General features: G+C 43.2%; 1 protein-coding gene across 1 annotated transcript; it reads left to right on the plus strand.

Annotated features, from left to right (window-relative positions):
• Positions 1–511: 511 nt before the first annotated feature.
• Positions 512–15,429, plus strand: LOC139583735 (ras-related protein Rab-18). Its single transcript, XM_071415148.1, has 7 exons — positions 512–736; positions 3,455–3,510; positions 7,391–7,452; positions 7,875–7,947; positions 8,519–8,637; positions 12,246–12,312; positions 13,382–15,429. Exons 1-7 carry the CDS (start codon positions 669–671, stop codon positions 13,552–13,554), a joined length of 618 nt encoding a protein of 205 aa, XP_071271249.1. The 5' UTR covers positions 512–668; the 3' UTR covers positions 13,555–15,429.
• Positions 15,430–17,193: the final 1,764 nt, after the last annotated feature.

A 17,193-nucleotide genomic window follows, 5' to 3' on the forward strand; every position in this document is an offset into this window, starting at 1 on the left:
AGCACGTAATCTCTAGCTTTCACCTTTGCGAACAGGTATTGTTTACATTTCAAACTTGCCCAAAACAGTTCACAGAATTGTCCATTTAAAGAAATGCAGCCAATTTATTCATTACTACATTTAGCTAACATTAGATAGTTAATCCAGAGATTCTTACCTTTGCCTCGATTTGCCAGTCTCGTCCAGATCATCATGGCATTTGTAGTTCTGTATGGTAGCCACATAAGTAGGTAATTGGCATTTCATTTTTTGGGGGGGGGGTGAATACAGGCAAATATATTGATAAAGGGCATGTTGTCTGAGAGAGATTTACAGTTATCAAAACGTCACACCAGGTTAAGCCTACATGAAACACAGCCCTCATTTTAAGTGTTTCTAAAATACCCTATGTAAAAAATCAATGGTGGAAAAACGATTGGAACCATTTCCCTGTTTGACCGTTAGGTTGTATGGGTATTATGACTCATACTATGGCGCTCTATATAGGGAGGCCGTGACCTGCCTCACTCCAGTACAGTAGGTGGCGGTCCATGGGTCTTTGAGGTGGTTGCGATCCGCCAATACAAATTTAAAGAATAAGTCTCATTAGCTAGCTGACAACTCTCCTAGGGTGTATTTTTACAACTCTCAGTTGAAGTACAAGTATAGTCTATAGATCGCATAGGAAGATGGAAGACGACGTTTTAACAACACTGAAAATATTAATAATTGGAGAAAGTGGCGTTGGGAAGTCCAGGTAAGAAAGCTGGTAGCTAACAGTAGCTGGAACGATTAGCGAGGAGCCCTGTTCTCTCGTTAAAAAATGACCATGTTTTCGTGCTGTGTCTGTTAACCAGATAGCTTGAGTGTTAACAAAGCAAACAACAACATATGTTGTTAGATCATAGTAAACTGGCTAATGTAACACAATCGTTTGCTATGCCACATCAGCTAGCTAACGTTAGCTAGCTTACTATGTGGAACGGGTGACGTAATCGATGTGATGAGTTGGAGGTATTGCAACAACAAGGCTGGCTGCAACGAGTTATTTTCACACAGCTAACGTCTTAATAATCCTTTTATTAGTCACTTCAGTAGGAGTGAGTTTTGTAAGATTAAATCAAAAACAATAATTTTGATTGTAGTATACAAATAACCAGCTTAATGCTTTAATAGCAGGTAGCCTAGTGGTTAGAGCGTTGGGGCAGTAACCGAAAGGTTGCTAGATCGAATCTCCGAGCTGACAATGTAAAAATCTGTCGTTCTTCCCCAGAACAAGGCAGTTAACCCACTGTTCCTAGGCCGTCATTGTAAATAGGAATTTGTTCTCGTGTTAAATACATATTTTTATAGGAAAAGTGTCAGTGAAGTGATCAATTTAAGTGTAATTCAATTCACGGGTTTAGTTATGTTAGATTAATCTAATCAAGACTGGACTGGACATTTGACGCCTCCAATATGACAGCAAGGTTTATGTAGACCTATGCCCTGAGTGAGACCCAGTGAGTCTAAAAGGCCTATGTCAAGGCCAATGCCTTAGCAATAGCTAAAGAGTTTGGCCAACTCAGCTGAGAGAGTTAGTATATTAAAGGGTGCCATGATGGCAACAAGTTCCAAGAAGAAATTCTAGAAATAATGCAAAGTAGGATGGTATTGTCATGGAATGTTACCAAGCTGTGTATATCTCTGGCTTTCGTCTCTAGACTGCTAGAAAGAATGCTGGTATGTAGTAGGGCTATGTTATATTACTAAAGCATGAGGACTAGTGCACCTGCACTGCTCGGCCCAGCATTTAAGGCCTTTGGTTCAGACCAGACAGCCTTCAGTTTCTCAAAATAATCAAAGAAATGTTTTTAATTGAAGAAAGACCGACAGACTCACTGCAACTCCTGGGTGTCGCAGCGGTCTAAGGCACTGCATCTCAGTGCAAGGGTACTGGTTCGAATGCAGGCTGTGTGCAAGAGTCCACTACAGTCCACGGTTCAAATCCAGGCTGTATCACATCCGGATGTGATTGGGAGTCCCATAGGGCGGCGCACAATTGGCCCAGCGTCGTCCGGGGTAGGCCGTCATTGTAAATAAGAATTTGTTCTTAACTTGCTTGCCTAGTTAAATAAAGGTTACATTTTTTTATTTAATAACTGGATGTTCCTTCCACCTGACTGGCCAGAGACACTCCCAAAATGCATCTGCATCAAGGGACAAATGGTTATTTTCTAAGATTTTTTTAAGATTTTTTTTTTTCTAAGTCTTTTTTTTTTTTATCCAGGCGACTCAATTTAAGAACAAATTCTTATTTACAAGGACGGCCTGGAATTTCTTCTTGGAACTTATGGTGCCAACATGGCACCCATTTAAGATTCTAACTCTCTCAGCTGAGTTGGCCAAACTCTTTAGCTATAGCTAAGGCATTGGTCTAAGATATATCAGACTCAAAGGCCTAGCTAAACCCTGCTGTCATATTGGATGTGTCAAATGTTCAGTTTTGATCAAAGTCATCTAACACCTGAATTGACTGAATCAGACACTTTTCCAAATAAAACAGTAGCTTAAATATTTGTATACTATCAGCAAAATGATTGTTCTGATTTATTATTACAAAACACACTTATACTGAAGTGACTAAAGGCATATAAAGACGTTAGCTGTGTGAAAATAACTCTATGCAGTCATCCTTGTTGTTGCAACACCTCCAACTCATCACTAACGTTAGCTATTGGTATGAATAATGTGGGCCAAGGCTAGTGTTTCATCTGCCCATTTTGGGTTACTGCCTCAACCTTGAATTTTTAAGTATTGTTAAAATGTAATGGCATACGATTACTCAATCTTCATTACTGACATTATGTATATATTTTTTTTGTCATTTATTGATTAAATAAATGCATGATCTCATTCTCAAATATTCCCCCTCTCTTCCTAGGTCTTCAAATCATTAGAAATCTCTCTGGCAGAGAATAGGGGTTTTATTTTACCGGGCAAATTGGTCTGTTGCACTGCGATTGTGCTATTATGTAGGCTAAGTAACAACATTGCTACTGAGGTATCAGGATACTGACATAACTATGATCAGTCGTTCTTCTGACATTCAATCTGATAAATCATTTCCATGTGGATGAAGAAAATGGATGTATGGTTGAGTAAGAAAATTAGAGTATCGGGCTATTATCTGTGCTGGGGTTGACTGGAAATAAGGATTAGCTAGCTACATCATTAGCCCTGTGATTCCGTTCTTAGCACTTGATTAGTGACTCAACTGAACCCTGACCCTCTGAACACCAACCGATGATGTCATCTGGTTGTTAGTGTATTTAATATGTAGGCCTATGTGCTCATGGCTATTTGCCTTTGTGGAAGTTGCCCTCCATTTCAAATGTGTTATACAGTACTGTAAAAACGACACAGTTGTAATTGTGCAAGGCTAAAATGGAAATGATACAAATTATAAAGTACTTGTCCTTTTTCTCTTTTGCAGTCTTCTCTTGAGATTCACAGATGACACATTTGATCCCGAACTAGCAGCAACAATAGGTAAGACCTTCTGAAGGCAGGTTCACTAGCCCTCTATAACCCACACACATAATAGTCAGTATCATTAGTTCTTGTTTTAGTGACAGTTCCCCTGATTAATCCTGGATTGGCTAGGACTAGGAGCCCTTGTTGTCTTGTTAAAACATGCCCAATAATTAAATGGTCATGTTTTTATGCTGTGTTTGTTAACCAGATAACAATCTAGCTAATAGCTCTTAGCCTATTTTCTATGAGGTCACTCAAGACAAACCGTGAGCGCACACAGACAGTACTGGACAGGACCCCTCTTATCTGAGCTAAGCGCAGGGTAGCTTGACCTGGTCTGCCCTGTACTGGGCTCATATGGGTATCAACAGTATGAACAGACCAGGTAACAATAACAGTAACTCACTGACTGGTATTCTGAATGAAAAGTATAGATAATATCCCAACTATTTCAATAATCTACTTTCTAAATTTAACGGAATGAATTTGAGATACAGCCCGGTCTACATTGAGTGAGCTAATTCAACTGGTGGTGAAATACATGGTTTGGGAAATGGAGAATTCCTTTTCTTCCAGGATCTGCGAATGATATCAGAATTCCAAACTGTATTAAACATTAGACTCTTCAAGGACACCCCTATTATTTCTTTCAGGTAGCCTTGAGACAGTTAACATCCAGGAGTCTTAGTGAAAGACAGGCTCAACATTCATAGCGCTATTGATTACTTAGAATGGGAGACACAAACGGAATAGTGCTGTTTTTTTTTCTACAATAAGAAGTTCTTATAGCTGACTGCACAATGTAGTCTTTGTTAAAACAACCATACGTGCCTGTGGATTCCCAGAGAGAAAGTTCAACGTAATAAAATCATTTTTCTGGTAGGCATGCCTTACTCCTATTTTACTTGGCCAACTCAATATCTTTGCCAAACAGATGTCCCCATAGAAGTTTAGCTATACTCCCCACATTGACACAAGTCCCTTGTGATTTGTGGTCTGAGAACCACTGGTATCCCTCAATTCCTGCTTGCTCCTTTCTTCCTTTGTATAAAGTAAAAGTACAATCTACACTTGTCTATCTGTCATATTAGCATAAGCATACCGTGGTCTCTTATTTGAGTCTTGCTGTAATTCTGTGCCAGCGTGTTACAAATCTGTATCGGAACATGTGGTTTGTAGCACCCCTTTGACATTTAAACAGAGCCATCCAAATAAAACTACCTCCCTATCATCCAACTACTTTCTGTCTTAAATACGGTGATAAGAAACTTCGGTTCAGGTGTACCGGTTCTCATGAATAAATACAGAGCCTCAGATTTGAAGACACAGGTTGTCTGTGATCAGTTAAAATACTTTGACACTACTACTGTTTTGGTGCATGTGGTTGTTGTACTTAGTGTGCTGTCTGTGTGAGTTATCAAGTGTTATACAGCGGGTGGCTCTAATGCGGATTGGTTAAAACCGCTTTCCAGTCGGTGTATATTCCACAAATTACCATATACGGCTAAATCTATTATATAAAATGGACTATTTACTCTGTTCCATCTGACTGCGCAATCCACTGTCTCATCAGCCCCCGCCAGGCACTTTATAAACTTGATCTCCACTATGAAATGCATCTAGACATTATCTCACATTTCTTTTAGACTAACCTTTAGTTTTCAACAGTGGAGATTTGTATAAACCTGGCTGTCTGCCTCTGACATTTGCAACATTGTTTCGATCTTCAGCTGTCCCATTAATGGGCGTGTCGGTACAAGACAGACACAGGAAGGCAGCGTTTCTCAGCCAGTCGAAATCATTAATCAGCTGGCATCATTTTTATCGATATATATCTATACAAAGAAATGTAAATTGGGGGAAAAAAGGTGAAACGAAGTGCAGCTAGTTTGCGGTCTTTCCAGCTTCAGTTTGAAGTGATTATGTTAGCTGTGTTATTGGCTAGCTCCCCTGAACAACAGTGTCCTGACAAGGAAGCACATTTTCTAAGCCAGGCGATATCACACTTTTTGACGTGACTGTAAGTTGGCCGTAGTTGGCTAGCTAACAAGCATGGGATAAGAACGTTACCAGCCAGTATGGCATTGGAACATTTGGGGTCGCGTCCATAGATACAGAACAAAAAGACTGAAGGACTGGGTCGCGTCTCTAGCAACCAAACCGATAGAACGAACGACCAGCCATCTTGGGTAGCAACCCTAGATTTGTGTCTGGACTAGATCTTGTGGAAGGATGAAATGGTATCCATAAATTCATCAAAATAAAGTTTTTAATGAAAATGTCAATCATTATTTAAATATGTTGGTAACCCGTTGTATACAAGTGATAATGCCCTCGAAACCGGTGTTGGGGGATACATTGGCACGGTTTGCCGGCCCTCGACTTCGTTTCGGGCCTATCACCCATGCCAATGTATCCTCCAAACACAGGCTTCTCGGGCATTATCTTAAATCAAACGCACATCATTTAGTGGGTTGCAGGGTCGAAAAAAAGCTCCATCACGTACCTTTTTATTAATAAACAAACTATGTTTAAGTGAGTTGCTTATTCCAGTTTCTATCAGAAGTACTCGGGGACGTTTCAGGTCGCCCGTAAAGAGTTGAGTCTGCAGCACAACAGCCCTACCTTGACTACACCGCAGTGATTGTCAGTTATTGTTGGCTTGGTGATGTATGAACCAGATGCTGCATCATGGCAATGACTGTACTGATGTCTACACTGTAGTGGGTGCTAAATACCACGGTCAGTAGGGATAAACAAAGAGCGAGAGGACATGCTTGACACTCTTTTGGGTGTAGGAGGAGGGCAGGGTGAGGAGACGAGTCCCTCTTCACTCCTCTCTGTTTTGGCTCTTGTCTGGGGCCTGGTCCAGACATAAAAACAACCCCATCTTAAGCATCCGTTTTTCCTGATAAATCTTTCAGTGTGTGCTAAAACTATGGACAATACGTCCAGCCAAACCCTTCATGCTATGTGCGCTGAAAGAAGCCATAGAGATTTACTCGAGCACGACGCTTTTATTTTTATGTATTTTCGACCGAAGAAGAGGGGATATGAATCATGGCACTTCTGAGCGACGTCACAGGTGGAGTTTTTTTGTTGTTGTTGGAAATTTGCTATATTTTTATCTTTACATATTCAACCACATATTCCCCACATAGTTTTAAATCAGGACTCACATCATAATTTAAGTGCACAAAGCTCCGCCCCTCTCTGACTAGTGAAAGGATCCGTTTTAGTTCAGACATGCATTGAGTGGTACATGTAGGCCTAAGTTAAATGAGTCAAGTTCATTTGTCTTCTTGATTCATATTCTTGGCGTATATGACCTGTGTGATGACTCAAATCACCAGGCACACATTTATGATGAAGACATCGTCTTTGATTGGGGGTGCGTTCTTAAATTCACTCTGGAGTGCCAATGAGCACTCAGGGTATTTCGTACATTCAGACCGTTGTCGGATTGTCCGTTTTGTAAATGCTTTCAGAGCGCACACTAGACGCTCTGACCTAGGAGTAGGGTTGATCCGAGTGTTCTGACCTTACAACGGCAGTCAAGCACCCAAGCTAACTGGCTAACGTTGGCTAGCTTGCTAGCTACTTCCAGACACAAATGAGAACACCTCACTCTGACCATTTTACTCTCCCTAGCAGAGCTGGTTATGCTGTTTTCATGTTAACCAGAGCTTTGGTGACTGTAACTGTGCTGCTGGCAACAAATGAATTACGCTTTTTGCCAACATTTACCAACACCGGCCATATTCAACGGGTGTTGAGCATTTGTAAAACTCTGCACTCTAGCACACTCAGGCGAGAGTGCTCTGAAATCTGAGGATTGCCCGAGTGAATTTACGAACGCACCCTGAATGTGTGTTTCTCTCTGTTTCTTACGCAGGCGTTGATTTCAAAGTGAAGACCATCTCAGTGGATGGGAACAAGGCAAAGTTGGCAATATGGGTAAGTAGTCCTCTACACACACACACACACACACTGTCCCTTTCAAAACTGACTGGAAAATGCTGGAAAGGAGTTAGTATGAGGTTTAGGCCTGCGTTATTGTTGTCGACAACTCCTAGGGATGGCTAGTAAAAAAATATCTAATTGCTTAACTTCCACATAACAAATGATTCACTTAACCTCCACAAGATGGTGCTGATGTACATCATTCTGAGCACCATTGACAAATGGCTGTCAAATCTCTCTTTATGCTTTAGTCCTTGTCCTCCATCACTTTTTATGGTTCTGTCTTAGTCACACCACCATATTTTCCTCCCCATGTGTCCAGAGCCTGATGGCTGAGAGGGTTATGGCTGTGTTATGTGTCCAGAGCTGTTATGTTTTGATGTGCCCAGGGCTTTATTAATGGTTGTGTTTTGCAGGACACGGCTGGCCAGGAGCGTTTCCGGACCCTGACACCTAGTTATTACCGCGGCGCGCAGGGAGTCATCCTGGGTGAGCAAACAACTTCATCATTCAGACCGCTACCCCTTTAGACACATACAGCCACTGCAGGTCCGGACAGCCACCATAAAGACTGATGGCTTTTCATCCTGTCCTCTTTCTTACTCTCTGGAACTGACATTATTGCTCTTAACGCTAGAGCAGACATCCTCCAAAGCCTACAGTATACCAGGAGGCTATGATAGTGTGGCTAACACCATGGATGCAGTAGAACTGGCTTTCTAGACAAAAGTGTTTTATTTCCTCATCAGTTCTAGTCCGGTGGCCAAGTGTCCGATTTTGGGTGAATTGTGGCTTTTGTCATATAGAGATGGCACATTTCACACACATTCCTAGTAGTAGCAGAACCAGTGTTGCAACGCTACATTTTGTGTTGATACACAGCTCAGGACTACTTTATGATATAACACTAACACATTCTTGTGATGCGTCGGGGGGGGGGGTTGAAACACGGTTTGAAAGGTCAAAGGTCCCGCCCTCAGTTACAGTATGTCCTGCAGTCATCTGCTGACAGAGATACAATGTTTTTGACCGAGCACCTCACCTCTTGTCTCTTCCTCAGTGTATGATGTAACGCGACGGGATACTTTCACCAAGCTGGACAACTGGCTCAATGAGCTGGAGACGTACTGCACAAGGAATGACCTTGTCAAGATGCTGGTCGGGAACAAAATTGATAAGGTGAGTCCGTTTGTTTGTGTACAGTGTGTCATTTAGGCTAGAATTGTGCTATAATCAGTGGTAAATGTTTGTTGATACTTTATAGGTAGCAAGGCTTTTCCCCCTCATAGAATCAACACATTCTATATACAGGGAATTTCCTGTTCATTGTATTGACCTACCCCAAACCAATATCCCCTTTTTCTTGATTTTCTAGGTTTAGATCATACCCCAGTATTTCCCCTGTATTATTTTATTCAAAATGTATTATATTGTATATACATTTCTTTTTTACAAAACTCGTAGTAATGCCTCTGACTGCACAATGTAGTCTTTGTAAAAAAACAACCATGCCTACCTGTGGATCCCCTACCCCCTCCTGCTACCCTTGCCACCACTGCTGAAAAATATCCTAGGGGAACCACTGCGCTGGTGTATATTTGAAACATTCTTCAGTACTAGGTGTAGTATGTTCCTAGTTTACAGATTGAGCTGGAATGTAATGTGAATAATATTGCCTCCCCAACCTGGGGACACACATTTGAACACATCCCGAGCCCATGTGGCCCACAGAAGTGTTTTGAAAACACTCGCATGTTCAACCAAATGTTATCTCTGGGTTTAGTTCCCTGAGTCTGTGTTTTTTAAAAACAAACATTGTAATTACATTGAAATGTATCCTGCTGCCTCTGTCATCTTCCGCCATAGTAGGTCCTTTGTTTGTTGTTTCTTAACCCTGTAGGATAATATAACATTAGTAGACGTCATGTACATTACTGGTCTTGTGGTACTGACTGTGGTACTGACTGGACTCTCCTACACTGTATGTACAAAAGTATGTGGACACCCCTTCAAATTAGTGGATTCGGGTACACTGCTCAAAAAAATAAAGGGAACACTTAAACAACACAATGTAACTCCAAGTCAATCACACTTCTGTGATATCAAACTGTCCACTTAGGAAGCAACACTGATTGACAATAAATTTCACATGCTGTTGTGCAAATGGAATAGACAAAAGGTGGAAATTATAGGCAATTAGCAAGACACCCCCAAAAAAGGAGTGATTCTGCAGGTGGTGACCACAGACCACTTCTCAGTTCCTATGCTTCCTGGCTGATGTTTTGGTCACTTTTGAATGCTGGCGGTGCTCTCACTCTAGTGGTAGCATGAGACGGAGTCTACAACCCACACAAGTGGCTCAGGTAGTGCAGTTCATCCAGGATGGCACATCAATGCGAGCTGTGGCAAAAAGGTTTGCTGTGTCTGTCAGCGTAGTGTCCAGAGCATGGAGGCGCTACCAGGAGACGGGCCAGTACATCAGGAGACGTGGAGGAGGCCGTAGGAGGGCAACAACCCAGCAGCAGGACCGCTACCTCCGCCTTTGTGCAAGGAGGTGCACTGCCAGAGCCCTGCAAAATGACCTCCAGCAGGCCACAAATGTGCATGTGTCAGCATATGGTCTCACAAGGGGTCTGAGGATCTCATCTCGGTACCTAATGGCAGTCAGGCTACCTCTGGCGAGCACATGGAGGGCTGTGCGGCCCCACAAAGAAATGCCACCCCACACCATGACTGACCCATCGCCAAACCGGTCATGCTGGAGAATGTTGCAGGCAGCAGAACATTCTCCACGGCGTCTCCAAACTCTGTCACGTCTGTCACATGTGCTCATGTGCTCAGTGTGAACCTGCTTTCATCTGTGAAGAGCACAGGGCGCTAGTGGCGAATTTGCCAATCTTGGTGTTCTCTGGCAAATGCCAAACGTCCTGCACGGTGTTGGGCTGTAAGCACAACCCCCACCTGTGGACGTCGGGCCCTCATACCACCCTCATGGAGTCTGTTTCTGACCGTTTGAGCAGACACATGCACATTTGTGGCCTGCTGGAGGTCATTTTGCAGGGTGCTGGCAGTGCACCTCCTTGCACAAAGGCGGAGGTAGTGGTCCTGCTGCTGGGTTGTTGCCCTCCTACGGCCTCCTCCACCTCTCCTGATGTACTGGCCTGTCTCCTGGTAGCGCCTCCATGCTCTGGACACTACGCTGACAGACACAGCAAACCTTTTTGCCACAGCTCGCATTGATGTGCCATCCTGGATGAACTGCACTACCTGAGCCACTTGTGTGGGTTGTAGACTCCGTCTCATGCTACCACTAGAGTGAGAGCACCGCCAGCATTCAAAAGTGACCAAAACATCAGCCAGGAAGCATAGGAACTGAGAAGTGGTCTGTGGTCACCACCTGCAGAATCACTCCTTTTTTGGGGGTGTCTTGCTAATTGCCTATAATTTCCACCTTTTGTCTATTCCATTTGCACAACAGCATGTGAAATTTATTGTCAATCAGTGTTGCTTCCTAAGTGGACAGTTTGATTTCACAGAAGTGTGATTGACTTGGAGTTACATTGTGTTGTTTAAGTGTTCCCTTTATTTTTTTGAGCAGTGTATTTCAGATACACCCATTGCTGACAGGTGTAAAAAAAAGAAAATTGCACACAGCCATGCAATCTCCATAGACAAACATTGGCAGTAGAATGGCCTTACTGAAGAGCTTAGTGACTTTCAACGTGGCACTGTCGTAGGATGCCACCTTTCCAACAAGTCAATTTGTAACATTTCTGCCCTGTTAGAGCTGCCCCGGGCAACTGCAAATGCTGTTATTGTGTAGCAGAAACGTCTAGGAGCACACAGCACGTAAAAATCATCTTTCTTTGGTTGCAACACCCACTACCGAGTTCTAAACTGCCTCTGGAATCAATTTCGGCACAAGAACTGTTCAACAGGAGCTTCATGAAATGGGTTTCCATGGCCGAGCAGCCGCACACAAGCCTAAGATCACCATGCACAATGCCAAGCGTTGGCTGGAGTGATGTAAAGCTCAGCGTCATTGGACTCTGGAGCAGTGGAAACGCGTTCTCTGGAGTGATGAATCTCGCTTCACCATCTGGCAGTCCGACGGACGAATCTGGGTTTGGCGGATGCCAGAAGAACACTACCTGCCTTAATGCATAGTGCCAACTCTAAGGTTTGGAGGAGTAATAGTCTGGGGCTGTTTTTCATGGTTCAGGCCCCTTGGTTCTAGTGAAGGGAAATCTTAACGCTACAGCATACAATAACACTAGACGATTCTGTGCTTCCAACTTTGTGGCAACAGTTTGGGAAAGGCCCTTTTCTGTTTCAGCATGACAATGCTTCTGTGCACAAGCATGGTCCATACAGAAATGGTTTGTCGAGATCAATGTGGAAGAACTTGACTGGCCTGCACAGAGCCCTGACCTCAACCCCATCGAACACCTTTGGGATGGATTGGAAAGCCGACTGCGAGCCAGGCCTAATTGCCCAACATCAGTGCCCGACCTCCCTAATGCTCTTGTGGCTGAATGGAAGCAAGTCTCTGCAGCAATGTTCCAACATCTAGTGGAAAGCCTTCCCAGAAGAGTGGAGGCTGTTATAGCTTAAAGGGGGGACCAACTCCATATTAATCCCCGTGATTTTGGAATGAGATGTTCGACGCGCAGGTGTCCACATACTTTTGGTCATGTAGTGTATGTTTCCCGTGTACCCAGCCCATTCACAGTAGCTGACAGGTATACTGGACAGACCTCATAAAAGATTACTCTTCTTTGTTTTAGGAAAACCATGAACTAGACAGGAACGAAGGCCTGAAGTTTGCAAGAAAACATTCCATGCTGTTTATAGGTAAGTCGGGAGCTGGGAGGATTCCCCTCTCGGATGCGACCCGGGGCATGAGTTATGGCCCACCATTATGCAGGGGAAACAGCTTTTTAAATACCTGTCATACCTGGACTGGAATGTTTGCCTGCTTCTATTCTTAGCCTTATCTTTTTAATATCCTCTAACATCTTTCACTTTATGTCTAACCCCCCACCTATGTGGACAAAGTTGTCTGATTCTTGCTTGAAATAAGCAATTTAATGACCTAATTTTTTTTGTGTATAGTTACCATGTTTTTGCCTGTATTTAGTATAACATATTTTAGATAATTTTAATGATAACCACGTGGTAAATATACACTGTGTTAAAGGGCAGTGGGACCAACACTCATACATAATTGACTCGGAGCAGAAGTTTATTCTGCCATTCCAGAGACACCGCTGTTTTAGGAACCGCGTCAACTACTTTTATTTTCTCTCCAATTTAAGAAACAACAATTTTACCACTTTCGTTTTTACATTTACGTCATTTAGCAGACACTCTTATCCAGAGCAACTTACAGGAGCAATTAGGCTAAGTGCCTTGCTCAAGGGCACATCAACAAATTTCTCACCTAGTCAGGGATTCGAACCAGCGACCTTTCGGTTTACTGGCACAACGCTTTTAACCGCTAGGCTATCTGCCGACTTCGTAAGACAAACTTAGTGTATGAAATCTTTGTCCGTGTCTTTGTTATTCCAATCAGCAATCAGAACAGAAATAACTTCTACCAATCAATAGATACGGCTATTTTGAGCAACTTGTTCAAATTGTAGCACTCGGAGAGCACATTCTAGCTAAGCAATAACGCACAAGAGGCTGTGATAAACATAGTCCCAGGTAAACAACGTTGTTCGGTCCGGGCGGCAGCGGAGGCACACAATGTTCAGGAGAATGACCCTGTCTAGTTTCAGAGAAATGCAGCTGTGGAGGTCAGAAGCTCGATGACAAGCAGGAGCAGCCAGTCACTGACAGTTGTTATGTCTGTATCCCTTCTTTCTCTCCCCCTCTCTTTCTCTCCTACTCTCCCCCCCCAAACCTTTCTCTGGGCCAGAGGCCAGTGCTAAGACGCGTGATGGGGTCCAGTGTGCGTTTGAGGAGCTGGTTGAGAAGATCATCCAGACCCCTGGACTGTGGGAGAGCGAGACGCAGGGCCGAGGGGTCCAGCTGGGCCGGCAGGACCAGGCTGCAGGGGGTGGCTGTGGGGGTTACTGCTCCCTGGTATAGACCCACACTACATTCACACGCAACGCGCGCACATACAAAGCATAGACACTCATACACACACACATACGAAACGCACCCCACACACACTCACTTGAAAGACACACCCAACCAAACACTCACACTGATGGCTGATGTCCTGCGATGAGGACTATGAAGGCTATAGTTTTCAGACTATTTCCCACATCAGCCCCTTAGGTGTGGAGTGAGACAGGGCTGCTCCTGACCAGCACCCTCCGCTCACTGGCTGTGATCATTCATAGGGGCGTTGCTGTTTGCACACTTCCTGTTATCATGGCTATAATTCTGTTTGAAGGTACTCTACCCTGTTGGTCTTTCTGAAAATGATATTAGTGAATGACTTGGTGGAATAGTGAGGGGGGGCACAATACCATGGAAAGCAGATGGGGGTATTATTTTAATTCAGAAAATTATTTTCTATCACCTGTTCTCAATTACGGTTGTAACGAGTTTTGTTTGTCCTCCCCCTCTCAACACTTTTTTGTTGTAGAACCCCCCCTCTATTTTCTCTGCTTTAACACTTTGTTCCTCCTAGCAAGGCAAGCTAGTGTGTGTTGACAGCTAGTGTGTGTTGGCTGCAGGGGTGATTCTCCAGCCTGTGCATCTACCCTGTGTGATCATGCAGCCTTGTCCCCCAGTGCTCGCCCTCCTAACAGCGCTGCAGTTGATTTTCTTATCAGGCCAAGCCGTCATGTATTCTCTCTCTCTCTCTCTCTCTGTCTCTCTTCCACAAGCTGCCTCTTTTGTTCTAAAAATTATACAGTCACCATGTTTCTGGAACAAAGTTTTACAACTTTTCCTGACTTGGACTCGAAACTTTCAGCATTTTCTTGAAGGGTTTATAAATCAAACAGATTGGCACAGGAGGGTTGGCTATCCATTGTGTGTGTGTGTGTTATGAAAAAGAAACTAAACGAACCAACGCTGCATGTTTTGTTGGTTGTTCTAATGGGCTGTGACCAGCCTGGTTATCTGCCACTCGGACAGTTAAATATTAATATCAGCGCTAGTGTCAGTCTTGCTTCAGCTTTTCATAATGCATCCCTATATGGAAAAAAGACTCAAGTTTTCTATATTAAAGAACACATTGAGTCATATGGGTGTTAGCATTGAAATCAAAGAAGGTGTAAGACCTGTAAAAAAAATGAGTTTTGCAATGCTCTGTCTCCATGTTCCATGTCCTTAGACCTTGCCTGTTGTTCTTGAGAGCCAGGAAGAATGTGTTGGGAAATGTAGTTTTGGGTGACCGTACCTATGACCTGCGGTATATTTGTCAGGAGTGACACGGATGCCTTTACAGTATGTCTAATCAAAATATTATTATTTCTTATCCTTTTTTTTTTTTTATTGCATGGAGAATTCTTTTACTTTTTCATGTTTGTTTTATAAATGCCTTGCAGAGACAGTTGTATTGTGTCCCAAATGGCACCCTATTAAATATATAGTGGACTACTTTCAACCACCCTGGTCTAAAAGTAGTGCACTATATAGAGAATTAGGGTGCCATTTTGGACACAAACTTGGACTGTATGAACCACACATACACAATTGAGTTAAATGTACCTTCATCCAGAACCTTGCACACAGGTTTAGAGTAGACTGCATTGGGATTTTTTATTTGTTCTGAATGAACTAGACGTCTGCTTTATGATTGAAATGACAGAGACTTTAACTCTTGAACTTGTTATTTTCTGTTTATGTGACAGCATATAAACACATTGTAAATTTGTGTGTGTGTTTAGGAATACTTATGAAAATATGTATAAATCCTGTGTGGATTGTAAAATTTGAATGTATACATACTACAATTATAAAACCGCCCTATGTATTAAAGTGAATAAAGTAATTTTTAAAGGATTCTGAAGTTGATGCTTATTCCTGCCCGAGCTAAGGAGCCCTCGCCTATTGTAAAACAAAGTGCCAGATCCTATTAACTTAGAATAAATCTTCACACAGTACTTGTACTTCACCTCATCTGAGACGTCTTCACAGAAAGCGACCTAGACTACTTACCATGTTGGAAATGTCATCCTTTGGTGAGCACTGAGAAAGGGTTTCTCTTAAAGCCTGTTTTTGAATTCCACACGTTTACAGATCGAGAAGTAGATATGTGTTTGGTTTAAACACTGTCCGAGGACTCCTGTCAGCTCCCTGTGATTTCTAAATCATCCTTTGGGCAGCTGGTCAGGAAACCCCCACTAGTATTTTGCCCTGGTGCGGTGGCTTGGACTGGGATGTGCATCAGTCCTGTGTCATTATGAAAGGGCTGGCAGAGCCGACCGAGCACACTACCCTCAGTCTTTCCTCACTGCTCAGGGAAGGCTGTTAATCTGAAAACACAGACCTACAACATAACTGAATGTCTGTAGCATCTATAGACCTAACCACTACATTGTTAGATTGAGAATCTGCTTTATTACACAGACCAGAGGTCTGTCAGTGCAGAAAGTACATTAGAAGGAGCATTTTCCCAGAGGATTCTCAACCACCACCAACCCCAAACTCAGACTTGGGTTCAAATACTTTAGCTGCATTTGATGGAGCCTGCCTTGCACAATGGAACTAATCGAATAGCACAAGGTGCAAACTCTGCTCATCTTGCACACTTCAATCTAACGCTGAAAGTTATCTGAAACAGAATAAATACAAATAAATATTATTTGATCTTAGGTCTGACAATTGTCCACCAGTGGGATATACAGTGCATTTGGAAAGTATTCAGACCCCCTTGACTCTACATTTTGTTACGTTACAGCCTTATTCTAAAATTGATTAAATCTACACACAATACACCATAATAACAAAGCAAAAACAGGAATATCACATATACATAAGTATTCAGACCGTTTACTCAGCGATTACAGCCTCAAGTCTTTTTGGGTATGACGCTACAAGCTTGGCACACCTGTATTTGGGGAGTTTCTCCCATTCTTCTCTGCAGATCCTATCAAGCTCTGTCAGGTTGGATGAGGAGTGTCACTGCACAGATATTTTCAGGTCTCTCCAGAGTTCAAGTCCGGGCTCTGGCTGTGCCACTCAAGGACATTCAGAGACTTGTCCCGAAGCCACTCCTGCGTTATCTTGGCTGTGTGCTTAGGGTCGTTGTCCTGTTGGAAGGGGAACCTTTGCCCCAGTCTGAGGTCCTGAGCGCTTTGGGCCAGGTTTTCATCAAGGATCTCTCTGTACTTTGCTCTGTTAATCTTTCCCTCGATCCTGACTAGTCTCCCAGTTCCTGCCACTGAAAAACATCCCCACAGCATGATGTTGCCACCACCGTGCTTCACTATAGGGATGGTGCCAGGTTTCTTCCAGACATGCCGCTTGGCACAGAGAATCTTGTTTCTCATGGTCTGAGACTTTAGGTGCCTTTTGGCAAATTTTAGGTGGCCTGTCATGTGCCTTTTACTGAGGAGTGGCTTCCGGCTGGCCACTCTACCATAAAGGCCTGATTGGTGGAGTGCTGCAGAGATGGTTGTCCTTCTGGAAGGTTCTCCCATCTCCACAGAGAAACTCTGGAGCTCTGTCAGAGTGAAAATTGGATTCTTGGTCACCTCCCTGACCAAGGCCCTTCTACCCTGATTGCTCAGTTTGGCCTGGCGGTCAACTCTTGGAAGAGTCTTG

Source organism: Salvelinus alpinus, chromosome 8 (genome assembly GCF_045679555.1).
Source record: "Salvelinus alpinus chromosome 8, SLU_Salpinus.1, whole genome shotgun sequence".
Classification (NCBI taxonomy): domain Eukaryota; kingdom Metazoa; phylum Chordata; class Actinopteri; order Salmoniformes; family Salmonidae; genus Salvelinus; species Salvelinus alpinus.